This window comes from Bacillus rossius, chromosome 7 (assembly GCF_032445375.1).
Source record: "Bacillus rossius redtenbacheri isolate Brsri chromosome 7, Brsri_v3, whole genome shotgun sequence".
NCBI classification, from domain to species: domain Eukaryota; kingdom Metazoa; phylum Arthropoda; class Insecta; order Phasmatodea; family Bacillidae; genus Bacillus; species Bacillus rossius.
The window spans coordinates 31,650,497-31,670,861 of NC_086335.1; the positions used below are offsets into that span (position 1 = coordinate 31,650,497).

Sequence of the window (20,365 nt, forward strand, 5' to 3'; positions counted from 1 at the left end):
CAAATGGCCTTGGCCGAGAGGGGAACACCATGAAGAGGCACCACCATAACAGTAATGTGCCTTTCATAAGGGTTTTATTTATGTAATTATGTGAGTGTGTAAATATATATTTGTGTTGTTTACCTGTAGATGTGTTTCCCGGGCGACTGAGTCGCGTCTCCCCGCCTGTGACCATGTGGGCTCCACGCACTCGCACACGAAGGGAAGAGGGGAGATTCATGTGCGCGCGGCAAGGGGGGAGGCCACTGAGACGTCGCGGAGCGTGGGTCGAGTCAGTCGCCTGAATGGGATGAGAGAGTGCGGTCGCGAAGTTGTGAGTGAGAGTCGAACGGACACTGTCAGTCGTGTCACCATTGTCACGTCACTGTCATTCGCATTGTCAGTCACGTCACCGTCAGTCACGTCACCATCGTTCGCATCGGCAGTTACGTCACAGTATTTTGTGTCATCGTCATTCGAATCATTGTCAACAACGTCACCGTCAGTCACGTCACCGTCGTTCGCGTTGGCAGTTACATCACAGTCTTTTGTGTCATCGTCATTCGCATCACTGTCAGTCACGTCACCGTCAGTCACATCACCATCAGTCACGTCACTGTTCGCGTCGGCAGTTACGTCACAGTATTTCGTGTCATCGTTATTCGCATCACTGCCAGTCACATCACCATCATTCATGCCACTGTCAGTCGCGTCACTGTCGTGTCACCACCAGTCAGGTCACTAGTAGTGTCGTGTCGCGCTCAAAGTGCGTGGAGCCGGGCCTCGCCCTGATGGATTGTCACAGATGGGAGCCGTGACAGCCCATGTACAGTGTGTGACGTGTGCAGTAAACACAACTTAATGTCATAAACTCTTTTATTTCACCCGAGTTAGGGTAGTTCCCTTGCCACGTGGCACGTACCCTCTATACCGGAGCAGCTGGGCAGCGACTCCGAACCACGGGAACGGCCCTAACATCGACACCACTATCATAATGTTTCATTTGGCACACCACCACATTTGGTACGTCCCTCGATGATCAAAAAAATTACTCTACACGAGTTAATGGCGCCAGATGCAGTTCAGCCATCTGGACAAAATTAACGAAAAAGTGATCTCGGCGCATACTCGGAATTTGGGCAAGAGAACGCCAATGGATATGACATCAAAATTCGTTGCCTAAAATTAAGGGACTGGTCGTGTCCCATTGTGTACTAGGAATACTGTTAGGGTAGAGGAGTAGCACCTCTACCATAAACCTTTATTTGTATCTTCTAATACCAGACTAAAACAATTCTAGACTAAAAACTTAAATAGTTACACAACTTCTAGTTAATGTGTAAGTGAATTCTACTAGCTATAGGCAAGAAACAAAATGTCCACGAAAATACAATTTTTTTCCTAACCTAACAAAAAATTAAGTGATTTGTATGTAGGGACTGAGTTAGGGAAGGACCTAGGTGGATCACAGGCCGAAGCCTATACACCTAGTCGTGCTGGGGTCATCCATGCAGGGAAGGGTCTCATGCAGTGTGTGTTTTGTGTGGGGATTGGCCAGCCACTGAAGCGATTGGCACCATGATTAGCTCCTCTTTCTTAACCAGATTAAAAATTTGCTAAATTGTGCCCAGGTAGGTAGGTGGGCAGAGACATGCGGTTGCAAGGGCATGCAGTAATAGCGTAAGAGTATACAGGATACAGATGTTGGTTAGGATGAATAGTGGGACAGAGTAGAAATAAGTCTACCACGCAGGGATTTGGGAGCTTGGATGCATAATCAACTTTCATATTTTTATCCATTGCTGGATTTATGACCAGAGGCGTCTGCAACCCTAGTGGTGAGTGGCTACACCAGTTACTGACTCTGCTGTCAGTTGGCACCTAAAACTAGAGAAGAAATAAAAGCAGTCAAACTTACATACTAGACACTTGATTAGTCAGTTTATATGATATGCACAGCTCACAGTCGAGGTGTGGGCGCAAATTGCTCAAAATTATACTTAATATACTAAAACTGAATTTATTATTTTTTATATTTGGTTTTGTATATTTTGTTTGGTTTTTATATTTGTTATAACTTTTACTCAATGGAATTACTAGTAACTAGAGATTAGATACTAAAGTACACTAATTAATTGATACTTAAGTGATAGAAAATATAAACTGTCGACATATAGAAGTCACAAGCAGATGGGATAACAACCATACATATTTAATTTATAAATTTCTTTTACATGCACACAACCAGCACTGCAGGTGAGGTCTACCAGGTGGGCTGTCCCATCGAGCATAGGAGTCAGCCCCAACAAGACTGGCAGAGAACCCCTGGAGGACTGATCATACACCTGCATGTTTCGGACCATTTTGCATTAGCAGTTAGATTTTTAGATTCGATTGAAGTTGTTTTCCGAAAACATGTGATTTCCTCAGCATAATCATTCGTTGAAATTCGGTAAGACTCGGCACTTCGAGTCGTACGACGACTTAGGGCGTCGGTGGTCGTCTCTCGGGGCGTGCGCATCTCTCTCGCGGGCTGTTGGCTGGGAGTTCCCTGCGCCCTATGGGGTAACCGAAGGCTGGCAGTGCGTGTGGGATTTGTGTGCGTGCTGGGGGCGGCCTAGCAGTGCCAACTGCTACCGACCGCGTCCCGCGGGTGGCGGATACGGGAGCCCAGCCCGAGAGTTGCAATCTCGCTGGGGTGGCTGCGAATAACCAATAGCAGTCCGCGGACCAATGGCCGGCCTGTGGAGTCGTTATCATGGCTGTCGGGGTGAAAGGTAGCCTGAATGTATCTCGGCGCGTGGCAGGAAGCAGCTTCGTCGGCGAAGGCACCGCAGGGGAGCTCGATGTGCTGAAAAAATGCGAAGTGTAGATGAACTGCGGGCTGGAACTTGCGGAGCTGTGAACTGCTGCGCGCGCAAAGGAATTGAAATGCATCGGAACTCCGAAGGAAGACATCAGGGACCTTCAGCTGGGGCTGCTGTAGCTGTGGCAGCAGTAGCCTCGAGTGGCGCGACCTTAAACCGTCTCGGGGATTTTGGGTGGCGCGGTTGGTTCCCTCCCCCCACCCTGGCTTGAAAAGTACTGCTGTTGACCTGAAGAAGGAAGATGAAGATGGCGCAACGTCAGGCTGCCTTTTGCTCCGAGAGCCAGCAGTACGAGCCGGTTTACTGGCTCGTCTGCCCACTTCTGTCTTAACTGTGGCTGCCTGGGCAGCTGTGGCTGGGCTGACGTGAAGTCGCCCGCCCCTGGGGGCGCATGCGCCCCTGGCTAATAATAACCCAGGAGCTCCCAACTTAAATGCGGGCCGCAAGGCCCAAGCACCCAACTCCACCAAGGTTGATTTTCAGCCCCTCCAACACTTCTTACCTGGACCCTTCTTCCTCTTGTCCAGTAGTTACCTGCTTGCGTAATGCATGTTATTTGATCCCCGCATGAACCGGCCCAGGGTTTTCCCTGTGTCTATGCAGGTTTTACCTGGGTCACATTAGCTAGCTTTTAAGCTAGGCGACCAATGGGGCGTCAGTCACGGCGCCAATCGCAGCCATGGCTGGCCAGTAAACCCCAATAAGCACACGATGCACGCGCCCTTGTCCTGCATTGTTAAAAACCCGCATGGTAGAGTGTATAGGCTTCGGCCTGAGACACACTTAGGTCCTCCCCTAACCTGGACCCTCCCCTACACACTTAGAATTAACTTAGGCTAGGAAAAAAAATCACGACTTAGGGCCGTAGTTGTATTCTTCTGTTAGATACTTCTTTGAAGTTACGAAGGCTCAGTGTTGCCAAATGTACCCGAATCCGAGTACACATACCCAAATTACTCTCTCTACGTGGTACCTGAGAAGATCCGCTCGGATATACAAATGTACCCGAATTTAGGAAAAAGAAAAATTAATGGAATAAATTATTGAACAATTTTCACTTGGAATGGAAAACAATCAGGGTGGAAAGCAGTCCTTGCCCTGGCCGTAACGCCTCCGCCTTTTATAAAACATCCTAGGCTATGCTATCATAAGGATCTTTGGAGAACCACAGGATCAAGTTGCAGCTAGTATCAAGTTAACAGTAGGGTGGCGACATCAGGCTCAGGGATATCTCTAATTGAAAACAGTCTCGGTTGCACTTGCCGTCGTCCGGGGTCTCGGGCTCGAGTCCCGGTGTGGCTCCTAGTGGGAAAAGGCGGTTCTTGATCTGTGTTGTCCGGGTGGGCGCCAGACTAGCTCGTTTCTAGTCGTGAATTTGGGGTCGTGGATGTATGTGCCCCTGCGTGGCCCACTAGGGCCGGCGGCGGTGTTGCGTGAGATGATTTTAAATAAGAGACGTGGAGTTGAGGTGGTGGTGTCGTACCTTTTATTCAGAGGAGCGAGTCGTACACAATACAACACTCTACAGAGGACCCCGGGGGGTTTTTACTTGTTATTCCGTGGCGCCGTATTGTTTGTGTTCCGCGTTACGTGGCCTCGGATGCTGTTATGTCTCAGACGTCTCACTGGGTACGTAGGTAACGTAATTTCGTAACACAAAGGCGGGACACAAAGTACACTGAATTAAGGGGGCGCGTACAGGTTACGTGGCACTCGTTACTCGGGTAACGTAAGTTAGCAATACAAAATACGGGATACAAAGATACACTGAATTAAAGGGGTGCGCACAAGTTACGTGGCACTCGTTATTCGGGTAACGTACGTTAGCAATACAAAACACGGGATACAAAAATACACTGGATGAAGGGGGCGCGCACAAGTTACGTGGCACTCGTTACTCGGGTAACGTAAGTTAGCAGTACAAAATACGGGATACAAAAATACACTGAATTAAGGGGCGGGCGATTGGAGACGGCCAATCCCGTATGCAAATGTCTCGGCGCGGGTGTTGTGCCCACTGTGGTGAAACACGCACCGCAATTAAGTTTGTCCAAGTTCCCTTGCGGGTTTGTGGTCAGCGCCGTGCGCGTGACCTTAAACAAAGTTCTGTACGTTGCGGGAGACGGCCCGTGCCGTATGCTGAAGAGCAGCCCCACTGACCAAGTGTGGTGCGGGGTGTCCTTAAGTTGATGCGGCCGGATTAGGTCCTGGACCGTAAAAAGGGACCGGGTACTCACGGAGAGGTTAAGTAATAAAAGGGGTTTGGTTAATTAGTGACTATATTTACCGGACGTTACTTTCAATGTAGACAAAGGATGTTGCCTCTCCGTGGGACGTAGGTCCGCCCCGGTCCATGAGCTGCGCTGAACTGCCGAACTGGCATGGCGTCTGAGGGAGGCTCGGCCTCTCTCGCGCCAGGCGTGACCTCATTACGCTAGACTCCAAACGGGTGTGTCTGGAAGAGATTTTATTGTCGCTAAAATCCTAATTTAATGTTTTAGGAGGAATGGGTACGGTTCTTCTCTTGTCTACTCAGGTTTCCGCGGCTTTGTCTTTGATTGCTGTTCGGGTCGCCTGACTCGGGTGGGCCATGGCCAGGGGTGTGTTCCGTTAGCGGGAGCGTATACTGGCGGGTGCAGGTCGGGCTCTGGGGTGGTCGTCGGCCAGACGACGTCACACTATTAAAGCATAACACAAATTTAAGTCACCATATTTATATTACACATTCCTAATCATTACAATAATGTTACACTAATCTTTAAAATTAAAATAGTATTTTTCACATATGGCTGGAGTAGTAATATTCATAGTTTACATTTTTTATGTTCCCCCTTCTTAAACATACGATGTATTTTTAAATCTTAGCAGCAAAGCCAATATTAAAATTTTATGTTTTTACACAATTATGAAATTTAACCGAACAGTGTTTATGATTTTTGTATTTAAGAAGACAACAATATTTTGTTTTCATACTTTTTTTTTGTGTATTTTCTTGAATAGTACCCGAACTGAGAACTTCTCGTATATGAAAGTACCCGAATTAAGAGGTGAGTGGACCCAAGTGCTAATGCTATGGCTGGCAACACTGCGAAGACCCTATGTTGGTAAACAAGACAAGACTGGTAAGCACATCGTCGTGTTATGACAGCCGGGTTCTTTGTTTTGTATTACAAATTTTTTCTGATAGTAATTTCTGATTTCGTGAAGATTGAAAATTAAATCCGCAGATTTCTGTGAACCCAAATTGCCCGAGAAATCTCTGGTATTTTATTTAAAATTAGACAGTTAAACAATTTTAATTGTTTAGTGCTTATAGGCTTTTTTTCGCCACCTAATTAAATTATTGGGTTTTGGAAAATAGTTGCTGATGGTTAAGGTTTGAATTGGTTTTTGTAATAATGCATTTAATGATGTTACTTAAAGGTGTAAGGATTTGATAGATAATATTCAACCAATTGCTTTAGTCATTTTATTATGACTGACAATGTAATTTATTTTAAGTTAATGTACTGCATTTTGAATACTCTATTTATAGCTTTTTAACATCCTTAATAAAAGCGTACGTTGCTAGTAACTATTTTGAATTAAAGGAAGTGCAATGTTTAACACCACCACACACTGTAAATGCAGGTTAGGTTCACAGACCAAGGGTATCATGTTGTACATATATAAATACTCTTTTCGCAGTTTTCAAGTTATAATCAAAACAAAATGATAAATCAAACCCAACTATTGGTTTTTAAAGTTTTCTTTCAAATGAAGAAATCTCTACAGATTTCAAAATAAATATTAAGTCAAAGCAATAAAAAGAAAATGAAAATGAAACTTTTAATTAATTGCAATAAATAGTTTCATCTGAAATTTTCTCAACATATTTTTACTAATAATAATTTAATTGCAGTGAAATATCACACAGGTAATATAAATTTGAACACTTGTGTGATTTTTTACAGCTTGAAAATAATGTTTATTAAATATCTTTTAATGAAATGGTGACTAAAAAAAAAAAAAAAAAAATGCAACAGTGCAGAGAAAATAAATTTACAGGAAAATCTTTTAATTAACAAGAACTATAGTAAAAAGAAATGACCTCAGCACGTGAGACCAATGCCTAAGTCAGAAGAAACAAGTTTTGTGCTGTACAAATGTCTACAGTGAAAAACGTTTTTCCCACAGACGAAAGGTGGTGATGTCCATTTCGAGTCGAGATAGGAAGAGCACTTCAGAAGATTGTGACAGGTAAAATATAACTTTGGTTTTTGAAACATTTTTTGTGTGTAGTCGTATTAGAAATTACTGAATAGTAAAAGAAAGTCTGGGTTTCCAATTGAAAAAATACAAGGTAGTGCTCAGCAGGCCATGCACACGACTGTACACACAACTTGTGTCAAATCGGTTCACAATTGAAATATTACTGTTGATTTCAGCCAATGAAATTTTGTGATGTATCTGACATCTGTTGACAGTGTTAGTAACTATATTAACCAAGTAGTGATAGGAACTACCAAATGATTATCCCGTTACATCTGACCAGCAATTTGTGGGCACAGTTTTTCAACTTATGAATATAAAGGGTTATATAAATTTTTTGTTAACTATTCTATTCAATACACATTATTTATTTACAATATTTGCTAGTGACTTATAAGTTATAAGTAATAGCATTAATCAATTTTTCAAGCAGAAATCACACCTGAGCATTGTAATATCTCGATAATGTCTTGCCACAATATGATTGATAAATATAAACAGTTCTATAGTCCTGCCTAAATGGCTTCCTACTCTACTCGCATTGGTTTTTGCGCCATCCGTCTGTAACAGGAATAAAATATATTAATTTCCTTCCTGTGTGCACAACCTGTCTACCAAGCGCACAACCGTCCTATGCGCTATTGTGAATCAGTAGGGCCAAAAACATGGCAGTCTAATCTTGTGCGCAAGACTTACTGTTACTGTTATTTTTTTCATTTGTGTAACCAGCGTAATTAACTGCTGTAAGTAGTATGGATATTTTATCACATTGCTTTATTACATATTTATAGTGTTTTAACTTGTCCTGGAGGTCATGTTTATATTTTATAAGAAATTTGAGAAAGAATAATAAATTTCATTTAGCTAATTTGAAAGAGCAGGGACTTCAGATAAGGCAAAGAATATAACAAAATTTTGTATTTATAAGTTTTTGAGCTATACTTAAGCATTGATACTGTAAAAAATTGGACTTGGACATGGTGTTGTCTGCTGAATTTGATAGTGATTTGCATTTATTATTTTTCCCATTGGAAATTTTGGTGTATCTGTCATCCATTAGTAGCTATCTGAAAAATAGATCTCCTGTATTGTAAGCTGGAATGTCTGTTGCAAAGTTCAGTGCAATGGAGTGGCCTATTTCTGAATCTACATGATTAGTGATCTTGATATTAGATATGCAATAAGACAAGTCATTTTTTAATTAATTCATATCATATTATAAGGCTGGGCAACCACCAAGGGCCCCGCGAAAACTGTTTTCATTTTTCTTTTTCTTTTTTGTTTAGTTTTCTGTTTAAATATGTGGACATTAATGAGAAAAGAACTAAATTGTTATTAGAATTAATTATAATTGCTGGGCAACAATACCTTAAGATTTCAACTGAATTTTCATTACTTATATGATATTACAAAAACTTTTTAAAGGTTTTACTGCCTTATAATGACATGATTTTACCAGAGTATGGTTGTTAGCATTTGAAAGATTATAAACATTTCTTAAGATGAATCAGCATAACCCCAAGTTGGCTAAAAAGTGGTTTTAAAGAGTTTATTTTTCAAAAATTTCAGGGGTGGTCCAACCCCCCCCTTTTTTTTTATTTCTCTGGACCATTTGATATTCCCAGGCCCACCTCCAAAATATTAAGACCCCCACAAAAGTAAATACCCCAAAGCCCCACAAAGTGTAGGGCTGCCACAAATTAAATAACACTTCAACCCAAAACAAAAAGAATGATTGAAGCCTGAATCAAATTAGGTATTAAAACCAAACTGAGCTTATGGCATGGTCCATGTTATGTGCCCGACATTTTGGCATGCCTTGTTGCATCGGACTTCAAGGGCAACCAACAACTAAGATCTGGTGTTCTGGCAGAGTGTTTATATAGGGCAATTTGTAGCTAGCTGTGTTTGTTCCCTGCAGGCTTACATGATTGTCACGTTCAAGATATACTTTGATAAACAGGTCAAGCACCTTAAGAATCCTATTTGGAGGTATTGCCACTTCGTACTGCATTAGTTCCTAAAAGTTTTTGTGTGCAATGTTAAAAAAAGTATTTTTTACTGCTGGGTGACCTGCAGTGATCTTCCCCCGTGGTTTTGTAATATTCCAATACAGTAGAACATCGTTGAAACCTTTTTACTCAGATTTGTATACAACCTGGATCAATTTAAATAAACAGATTTCAAAAAAAAAAAAAAAAAAAAAAAAAAATTGTATGTTAGTTTTTGTTTGTCTAGCATGTTTTGTTCTTTGTAAAGGATATTTGCTTTAAGTTGGAATAGGTAGTTATTTTTGCGAAATCCTCCAGTAAACCAAATTTTTGTTATCTTTTACCAACCTCTGTAGCAAACGATCCGCCTTAACAAGGGTTCAGTGAAGCATGGTGACACAGTATTAAGAAACCAGACTCATGTTCCAGAGGAGCCGGGTTAAAATCTCTGTCCGACCATCCTGATTTTGGTTATCCATGGTTTCTCCAAAATCACTCCAGAAAATGCTGGGATAATTCTTAGTATAAGCCAGTGGTTCTCAAAGTGTGCTCTAGGCAAACTGGTGACCCTAGAAGATACCAAGTTGCATCCTGTTGACGTCCCTCGGCTTCTGGTCCCTATTTCCCTGTTTGCTAAAAATATCCGTTATGCCCGTACTGCTCTCGTCGGAGAGGTGTGGGTCCAGGCCGACGTGGCCGGGACCTGGAAATGTGGGACCTGGAGGGATGGTGAGGTAGAGTGACAGGTAGATCGAAAGGACCACTCGCTGTTAATCGGTTCACAAGCTCTTTTATTGCGTTCAGAGAGCTTGCCGCGGCCTGGCAGATCCGTCGCGGGTTGCGCGCCTCTCCCCCGATGACCCGGACTCCCGGTGACCGTCTCGTACGGCCCACTCGTCCCGACGCGTACCGGCTTTTATCCACGTAACAAAGTTCCTGATAGTCAACTATGTTGTAATGGCACGTGACGCGTGCGCGGCCCCTACGTACTGACTCGTAACGTCTGCGAATGGCACGGCAAAGGTTAACTACGCCCCACACTAAGACACGTGAGGCGTACGCGGTCCTTACGTACTGACTCGTAACGTCTGCGAAAGTTCTGCGACGCGTAACGAAGCTTACGCGTCCCGTAATACGTGATGCGTGACGTAACTTACGTACTCGCAACTCAGGCACCCACTCGCGTGGGCGGCTCGTCGTGGGCAGCACGGCTGCTGCGAAAGATGCTCGTCCTACGGCTGAGTCGCCGGACCGTGAGCTCGACACCCGTCTCGCGATCAGCGCGGAGCGGAGCGCACGTCCGCCGCTGCTCGAGTCCTGAGTTCAACTACTGCTCTCCCCCGCTCGTCCGCGGACCGTCGCGCGCGGGCTGCGGGGGAGTGGAGGGGAAATCGGCCGGAGTGGGAGAGCGCCACCCCTCGCGACGCGGATGAGCGCCAGGCCGCGCTTACATACAGACACTGCGATACGTTTACAAGAATTACACGATAGTTGCCGATAGTTAATACATACATAACAGTTACACTATTTGCACCCTTAAACAAAGTCACTGTCATTTAGAAAGAAACATATATACACGGAAATATTTACATAAAAACACTCGCGTGCTAGGGCGCACGCGGGTGCGTCCCTAGCCGATGCACACACTGGGGTTCACTGGGGTTCACTGGGGGGGAAAACAGCCCCCCTCAGGCCCGCGTCGGTGGCCAGGTACGGCCTCTGTATCTGGGAGGGTACGACGACTGTCGTCATATGCCCCCCCTCTCCCGAGGCCGTCCTGGCCCCCGACGCCGACCTAGACCGGCAGCCGCGTCCGCGTCCGGCCACGTGTCTGGTCGTCGGAGTCCGTCACGTCAGTTCGTCTGGGTCGGGCAAACTGGGGCAGGAGCCGCATCACGCTGCAGCGTAACCCCCCGTCGGCCGTCTGTCTCACGTCTCGGGGCTTGTGATGACTCCCCCACTCGTAATCTCGGAGGTAGTGGGGGGCCGTCTTCTCACGCGTGGACCGGCGCAACGCCGGTCCCCTCCCCGCGTGAGCGGTCAACATCGGCTCCCCGGAAGGCAAGTCCAGGACCACCTGCTGGGCCCTGTCGACATCGCCCTCCCCACTGAGGAGCCGGACCGTTACCCCGTCTGTCACGTCCTTGCTCACGTCCGTCCCCGTCACCCGCCGTTCCCAGGGGTGGACGTACCTCCGTCCACGTCTCTGGATAGGCTCCGGCAACGTCACCACTGGTTCACTCAGGTCGACCAGGTCGCCCTGTGCAGTGTTGTCATGCGTCACGTCCTCGATGAGTGGTCCGTCAGTGTCATTGGCGTAGGCGCTGACGTCATCAGGCGGGAGCACGCGGTCCACGAAGCGCTCCAGCTCTGCCATGCTTGCGCCACGCGGACCCCTTCCGCCCCTTCTGACGGGCGTCCTTTCCCCGCCCCCTCCTGACAGTCGCCAACCGCCGTCCCCCCCTTGCTGTCCCCCCATAGGAGGCTGAGTCGGAGCCGTCGTGAGGGTCCGTTCATGTGTCGTGCCCAAGGTGTTGACGTCCCCGTCAACGTTCCTGCCAACCCCCCGCTGTGACCTGGGGTGGGCGTGTCCCCGTCGACGTCCCTGATCTAGCTCCGGTGGCGTCACCACGGGGTCACCGAGGTCGACCAGTACACCTACTGCGACGTTGTCATCGGTCCTGTCCCGTGTGTCGTCGTTCCCGTCAACGTTCCTGCCAACCCCCCGCTGTGACCTGGGGTGGGCGTGTCCCCGTCGACGTCCCTGATCCGGCTCCGGTGGCGTCACTACGGGGTCACCGAGGTCGACCAGTACACCTACTGCGACGTTGTCATCGGTCCCGTCCCGTGTGTCGTCGTTCCCGTCAACGTTCCTGCCAACCCCCCGCTGTGACCTGGGGTGGGCGTGTCCCCGTCGACGTCCCTGATCCGGCTCCGGCGGTGCCACCACAGGGGCGCCAAGGTTGGCCAGCACACCCTCGGTGACGCCATCCTCGGCCCCGTCACCGTCCACTGGTCCGCCGTCGTCGTGGTCGTACTCGTCATGTGGGTCGCCTATCAGTCGAATGTCGTCCCTGTGTACCTTAGTCGTCCGTCCGTCGGCGCGACGCACGAGGTACGAGGTGGTCCCCAGTCTGTCTACGATCTCCTGAGGTTCTGCCCACTTAGGGGCCAGACTGGCGCAAAAACCCCTCTCGCCAGCCGACAGGTGATGACACTTAACAAACACCTACTGACCAGGCTCCAAACGTTCAGGGGGTCGGTGCGTCTGCGGCGTGCGTCTAGTCAGGTAGTCAGCTTGGCGACGTCGGGCGTCTTCGCGCAGATCGTGCGCGGTTACGTCGTGTGAGTCGGGGGGTGAACGCGCCTCCCCGGGCAGGGCGAGGTTTCTGCCCTGCACCAGTTCAGCGGGGGAACGGCCCGTGACCGCGTTCGTCCGACGGCGCAGGCAAAACAGCAGCGTCGGCAGGTGCAGGTCCCACTTGGTGTGGTCCTCGTCCAACCGGATGCGCAGCTGAGTTTTAATGTCCTGATTCCGCCTTTCGGTCGGATTCGCACGCGGATGGTAGGTGGGCGTCGTGTGATGCTCCACCCCCCACCCCGCGCAGGACATTCGCCAGCTTCTCCCCGTGAAGTGCACCCCGTTATCCGTCAGCAGGACCGCGGGGTACCCGTATCGCGGGAAGAACTCGCGCTCTAGCAGGGCAATCACGGTGCCGGCCTTCACGTTTGGTACTGCGAACGCCTCCGCCCAGCGGGAGAAGACGTTCGTGACCACAACAATGAATCGCCGACCACGGGACGTGCGAGGGTACGGCCCCATAATATCCACCGCCACAGTGTGGAAGGGATCTCGGGGCCGCCGTGGAACCTGCTGCTCCCTGCCGTCGGGTCGCCTGGACTTCCGCTCCTGGCAACGCAGGCAGGCCCGCACGTAGCGTCTCACTTCTGCCGCGTCGCCAGGCCAGTGGAACGTCCGTCTGACCTCCCGCAGCGTCTGTTCCACACCCGGGTGTCCTGCCAGGGGGTGGTCATGCAGGTAGCTCAGGACCCAGCGCCTCGCCTCGGGCGGCACGTGGGTCTGCCACCCGCTCGTCCTGTGAGCCCCCCTGGTCTGGAGCACCCCGTTCAGACTTCGGCAGCACGGTACCACCCCCTCCCCGCACTCTGTCAGTCGAGTCTGGGTGTCGGGGTCCCGGAGTTGCGCTGCGTGGACCCACGCGAGCAGGTCAGTCATTGTCTCAGGTCGCGCGTCGGGTGCAGGAGCAGTGGAGCTTGTCAGCGCGTACAACGCGCACGGTCGCGGCACCGAGTCCTCTACCCCGCGCCCACGCTCAGGGAGGAGCACTTCCTCCCAGCCCTGATCGTCGTGGAACTCGTTCTCAGGATCCGGATTCCGGGACAACTCGTCGGCCAGCTGATTTTCACGTCCAGGAATGTGTTCGACCGTGAACGAGAATTCCTGGATCAGCATGGCCCACCGAGTGAACTTAGACTTCCGGCCCTGAGCGGAGTCTAACCAGCGGAGGCACTGGCTGTCGGTTCTCAGCGTGAATGAGCGCCCCTCGACGTGGTGACGGTACCTCTGCAGTGCCCAGACCACCGCCAGGCACTCCTGCTCATTCACGTGATACCTCCGCTCAGCCTGCCCAAACTTAGCACTGGCGTACTCGATCACGCGTCTCACGCCCCGGTCATCCACCTGATACAGCACCGCCCCCATCCCCTCCTGACTCGCATCTGTCTGGATGAAGATGGGGCGGCTGGGCACCAGGCGTGAGAGCGTGTGACAGTTCCTGAACCGGTGCTTTACCTGTCGCAAGGCCTCGTCCGCGGCGGGGGTCCACCGGAACTTAGTCTTCGGCGACAGTAGGTCCGTCATCGGGGCCGTCACCGTGGCGAAGTCGGGGACGAAGGACCGCAGCCAGTTGAGCAGCCCCAGCAGCTTCTGGAGCTGCTTCCTGGTCTTCGGTGCCCCCTTTCCCTCAATCAGCTCCAACTGCTCAGGTCGGGGGCGGCACCCCTCCGCCGTCACTATGTGTCCCAGGAACTCGATTTCTGTGGCCCCAATGTGGCATTTCTTTGGGGCACACGTCAGTCCGTGTCTGGCCATTCGTTCTAGCACCAGTGCCAGATGGTGCGCGTGCTCCTCCCACGTCCTGGACCATATGATAACGTCGTCCAGATAGGCACTGGCGAACTCACCAATGTACCCATCCAGAACACGTACCATCAGTGCCTGGAACGTGGCAGGGGCGTCCATGAGACCAAACGGCATGGCGCAGAACTGGTAACGTCGGCCGTCTGGCGCTGTAAATGCCGTCTTGGGGCGGTCCTCTGGGCATACCGGCACCTGCCAGTAGCCCGATTTCAAGTCAAGTGTCGTGAAGATAGTAGCGTCCCCCAGTCCTGCCAGAGCGTCTGTGATGTTAATCTGTGGGGGCGGGGCGGGAATGGTCAGTTTGTTTATTGCCTTGAAGTTTACGCAAAAGCGTAGACTTCCGTCTTTCTTAGTGGCCAGCACCACCCGCGAGTTGTACGGCGAGGTGCTGGGTTCAATCACCCCGTCACGTAACATCTCGTCAATTTGAGTCTGTATGGCCCCCCGTTCCCGGATGCCAAATCCGTATACCTTCTCAAAGGGGGGGCGGTGCGGTACCATCGGTATCCGGTGCTCAGTCACGTTCGTCCGTCGTAGCCGGTCCGCGGCCGCAAATACCTGTGCCTGGGAGGCGAGGACATTGTTGATGACGTCGACGTACTCCTCGGGGACACCGTGCTGAAGATCCTCTAGGCGGATGACTGACTGAGGGGGACTGGGGGGGACCTGGTGCACGCCGTACACCGTCCAGCGCCCCCGGGTGCCGAAGTGCATCCGGTCGGCTCGTACTTCCACGGTGGCGTCGACCTCGTGCAGCCACGGGACCCCCAGGATCAGCCCCTCGCGGAGCTCGGGGACCACCCAGGCCTCGATGTGGCTAACGTGACCAACGATGCTCAATGTTACCTGAGTGATGCCCCCTGCTGCGATGACGGCGTCCCTGGTGGCCAGCTGCACCAGCTCCCTCCGTGGTGTCACTGCCTCCGCTCCCACCAGGTGGGCCGCGATGTAGGTACGGCTGGCGGCGGTGTCCACCAGGGCCAGCATCTCCCGCCCGTTAGCCCGGACAGGAACTCGCAGCAGCTCCGGCTCCTCGGGGCCGACCTGCCCCAGCTGTGCAGTCGTCTGTCCCCCACCGCCCCCGGCCGCCTGGCCGTCCGGGCGTGGGGAACTCGCGGCGAGATCCGCGGCTCGCTCTGGCGTCGACGTGTTGACGTTCCGGTGGTCCACCTCGTCGACGACAGGTCGACGAGGCGGCTGGTCCGGCCCCGGAAAAACCTCCGTCGGGGCCGCTGTGATCTTGGCGGCATCCAGTTGCCCCCGCACGGGGACTGCTGGTGGAATGCCCACGCTGCCGCTCCGGTTGCCCACCTCGTCGATGGCATGTTGACGGTGCGGCTGGTCCGGCCCTGGTATAACCGGCCTCAGGGCCGCTGTGGTTGTGCCGGCCTTCGGCTGTCCATGGGGTTGCCCCGGCACGGGGACAGCTGGCGAGGAGCGGGTCTGTTGCCCCTCGCTCTCTTGCGGCGTACTCGGCGTTGGTGTGGTAGGCTCCGGTGGTGGTCGACGAGTCCTGTCGGTTACTGGGTCTGCCGGTGACTGGCGAACCGGGGAACGGCACCCAGTTGACCCTCCGCCCCCGGTCCTGCGTTTCCCGCTTGCGACGTGCTGCCTTCGCGCGCCTCCTCCCACGCGGCTCTGGTGGGGCAGAGGCGATGCCAATGGTACGCCTCCGGGCAAAATCGGCATCGCGGCGGACGTTCATCCCTCTCTCTCGTAGCTGTCCGCTCGTGACGTCCCCCTCCTGCCGCAGCTGATTCCGGACGATCCCTGGTGCCACCACGGTCTGTTGTCTTGCGCGGTCCCGCGCCGCCGGCGTAGCTCACCACGGCCAAATCACTGTCCGTGACCTCCGTGACGGTCACCCCCCGCGGCCCCGAGCGGGCACGGGGGGTCCTCGCGCCCCTGAGCGCCGTCCTCCACTGCGACATGTCACGTTCGATCACGCGGGCGAGGACCACGAACTCCTCCGTGTCACGACCAGCCGCCGTTCTCATGAAGGGACGGAACTCTGGTAGCAATTGTTCGACAATAGTTGGCAACGCCGCACTCACGTCCTCACTCATTCCCAATCGGCGGAACATGCGTAACTTCTCGTAAATGAACTGCTCCGCACTCTCGTCCTCCTCCTGGTTTCGGCAGTAAAATGTCCGCAAACACATTGCCCGCGCCTGATCGTTATCAAACCTGGTCCTGACTTGGCGTACAAAATGTCCCCACTCGGTATCGAAACTCCCAGCCATTGACCACCAGTTCCTTGCCTCGCCGCGGAGCTGTCCCGCCACTCGCGACGCCCACTCCGCCCGTCGCACTTCGTACAGTTTTAAGAGGTGTTCACACTCCCGCAAAAACCCCGCGGGTCCTCGTTGTCTCTCCCCGCAAACACTGGCAACTCGAACTGCGTGTTCACGTACCGCACTACTGGCCCCTCCATGTCCGCGGGCCTGCCCCCCTGTTCCCGTTTACAGTCCTTGTCCGTGCTGTCCGTGCTCTTCGCGCCTTCGGCCGCGCCGCCGGACCCGCACACTTCGTCTTTTACGTCCATTTTCGCGGAGCCTCCTTCCTCATGCAAGTCTGTTTCGAAACTTATTAGATCGTCTCTCCCTTGTCCCGCCTGTTTCCACGCCATTCTGTCCTCTCGGAGCTACTGACGCACGGATCGTGAACACAATCTCTCACAGTAATACAATACGATCCTACCCGGCGCGTTATCTTCAGTCCGGGATACCGCTGCGCCGCCGTCTTGTATTTCTGTCGCCCTCACGACGCGTTATCTTTCGCCGAAACGTCTCGTATTCGCGCCGTTCCCGCGCCGCGATATCTCCCGCCGAACGTCTCCGGTTCGCGACGTTCCCGCACCGCGTTATCTCCCGCCGGCGCGCCGTCTCGAATTCGCGCCGCTCCTGCGCCGCGCGGCCGCACCTGCTTCCGTCCTGTCCTGCACCTGCGTGCTTGCGTGCGCTTGCGTGTGCTTGCGTGCGCTTGCGTATGCTTACGGCCACACTAGTTGGGCGCCAAATGACGTCCCTCGGCTTCTGGTCCCTATTTCCCTGTTTGCTAAAAATGTCCGTTATGCCCGTACTGCTCTCGTCGGAGAGGTGTGGGTCCAGGCCGACGTGGCCGGGACCTGGAAATGTGGGACCTGGAGGGATGGTGAGGTAGAGTGACAGGTAGATCGAAAGGACCACTCGCTGTTAATCGGTTCACGAGCTCTTTTATTGCGTTCAGAGAGCTTGCCGCGGCCTGGCAGATCCGTCGCGGGTTGCGCGCCTCTCCCCCGATGACCCGGACTCCCGGTGACCGTCTCGTACGGCCCACTCGTCCCGACGCGTACCGGCTTTTATCCACGTAACAAAGTTCCTGATAGTCAACTATGTTGTAATGGCACGTGACGCGTGCGCGGCCCCTACGTACTGACTCGTAACGTCTGCGAATGGCACGGCAAAGGTTAACTACGCCCCACACTAAGACACGTGAGGCGTACGCGGTCCTTACGTACTGACTCGTAACGTCTGCGAAAGTTCTGCGACGCGTAACGAAGCTTACGCGTCCCGTAATACGTGATGCGTGACGTAACTTACGTACTCGCAACTCAGGCACCCACTCGCGTGGGCGGCTCGTCGTGGGCAGCACGGCTGCTGCGAAAGATGCTCGTCCTACGGCTGAGTCGCCGGACCGTGAGCTCGACACCCGTCTCGCGATCAGCGCGGAGCGGAGCGCACGTCCGCCGCTGCTCGAGTCCTGAGTTCAACTACTGCTCTCCCCCGCTCGTCCGCGGACCGTCGCGCGCGGGCTGCGGGGGAGTGGAGGGGAAATCGGCCGGCGTGGGAGAGCGCCACCCCTCGCGACGCGGATGAGCGCCATGCCGCGCTTACATACAGACACTGTGATACGTTTACAAGAATTACACGATAGTTGCCGATAGTTAATACATACATAACAGTTACACTATTTACACCCTTAAACAAAGTCACTGTCATTTAGAAAGAAACATATATACACGGAAATATTTACATAAAAACACTGGCGTGCTAGGGCGCACGCGGGTGCGTCCCTAGCCGATGCACACACTGGGGTTCACTGGGGTTCACTGGGGGGGAAAACAGCCTCCCTCAGGCCCGCGTCGGTGGCCAGGTACGGCCTCTGTATCTGGGAGGGTACGACGACTGTCGTCACTGTGTTAGAGAAATATGTTTCCAGATATAAAAATCATACCATTTTACTACGGATAAACTGCTCTTTTTCTTAACACATCATTATTATGTGGTGTGTTTTGCTCAGATAGAGATTTAGTTAAGCACTGCATTGTATTCACTCTTTAGTGTTTGTAAAGAAGCCCTGATTCGACCATCGGTATATATCAGTGAGGCTTTAATTATTATACTATATTTCTCAGAAATTTGTAGGATTTTAACTGCACCTTCAAACTACTGCTAAGCCATGACGGTCAATTTCTTTCCCAATATATCTGGTCTTTGTCATGCATTACTGGCTGAAATAATTACACTGGCAAAAAGACTTAAGGCTGTTGGTTATTTTTTTTTTTATCATTCCTTTAGTTTAAGGGCTACTCCTGCAAATTCATCATGACAGTTCCCTTGCATTTGCGGTTCATTTACAAATTTTTCACCAGATAAAATTTTTTACAAAAAGTTAATAGCCATAAAAAGTCGTGCAATTAATCAGAATTATTAACATCTGTGTGACTTATTACTGCTATTCGATAACGCTCAGTAAATTTGAGTTAAATAAAATGTTAGAGAGGTATCGTGATGAACTTACAGGAGTAGCGCTTAAATAAGAGTAGTGACAATAAAATATAGTAACCAATATGACTTTTGAGACAGGACCTTTAACCCAAACAAAATACAGTGGATTCCCACTAATCCGAACCATGCTAATCCAAAAATTAGTCAAATTTGGGCGAGCTTAGGAAAATAATAATGTTTAAAATAATACTTTTTGCATTTAAAAAAATATTTTTGATGTCTGGGGACTTAATAACATGTTTAGTGATTTCTTTGTTGTAAAAAGGTTATACGCTGTGTTACATTATAACTAAACACTTATAGAGATGTATTTTACTACTCACTATTGCATTATGCCAATTATTCTGCTAATCCCAAAAAATGGTCTTGGCTGCAATTAGTGCGGATTAGCGGGATTTCACTGTATAAAACAAATGGGTGCATGTACTTACGTACACGCGTTAGAAATTATACGTACTTGGCGTGATAAAAAACTAACTTTATTTTTGCATGCAAACAAATAATGAAATAAAATAATAAAAGGACTGAAGTTATATTATAATTATGGTTGGTAAAGTACAAATTCTATTAAATTAAATTTTTTTAAAATAAATACGAAAATAAATATGTGAATAAAAATAATTATTTAGTTTTGTAAAATCATCAATATGAATTAAAATTAATAATGATAAATTATCAATGTGCATAATATTATTTCCTATTTATTAACTTGAATTATTTATTAAATAATTATGTAATTTATAATGCAAATAAATTATACATACGGGAACATAACTTCATGTATATTATTAATACACTTGAAAAAGTTTATAAACACAATTTATATTACTAATATTCACAATAATTAAATGATTTTAATGATATGGACCAGTATTCAATATCAATCACCAAAGTATAAGAACTAAAAGCATATATATATAATTTTTATTTGTATGAAGCCTTCTTTTTGTAAATAGCCTTGTTTTTATACTGTGAAAATTTTGTTGCATGGTGCGCACGTATTGTAATTTTTACTCATAATTTTTTTTTCATAATGCTCCTAAAGAAGTATAACTTCAAAAAATATCAACGAGGTTCTGTCGTACGTTCTTGTCGCCGTGACTGTCCACAGTCGGCAGGAGTCGCCGACCATGAGCTCCCAGGAGGCGGGCAGCGGACACAGTCTGTCGAGCCTGGCCACCCAGGAGGAGTGCTTCCGGTCATCGCGCCACGCCGAGATGAGCCTCGGCAGGATGGAGGCCTACCTCACGAAGAACCAGCTGACGGACGTCACGCTCGTGGCAGGCGAGTAGCCTCGTCGCTCACGCTCTCCACCCTCTAGGCCCTGGCTTGAGCTCGTGGTCACCT

General features: G+C 50.2%; 1 protein-coding gene across 3 annotated transcripts in view; it reads left to right on the forward strand.

Moving 5' to 3' along the window:
* The first annotated feature begins 5,927 nt into the window (after positions 1-5,927).
* LOC134533788 (kelch-like protein 5) overlaps positions 5,928-20,365 on the forward strand; it is a 35,887-nt gene continuing 21,449 nt past the window's right edge. The window contains exons 1-3 of one of the 3 annotated variants that reach the window (XM_063371445.1): positions 5,928-5,968; positions 7,023-7,085; positions 20,130-20,302. In XM_063371445.1, the coding sequence (XP_063227515.1) occupies positions 7,036-7,085; positions 20,130-20,302 (223 nt within the window). In that variant the 5' untranslated portion in view covers positions 5,928-5,968; positions 7,023-7,035. Of the gene's footprint in view, positions 6,223-7,022; positions 7,086-20,129; positions 20,303-20,365 lie in introns of all 3 variants that reach the window. The other 2 variants (XM_063371444.1, XM_063371443.1) reach the window with 2 other exon arrangements.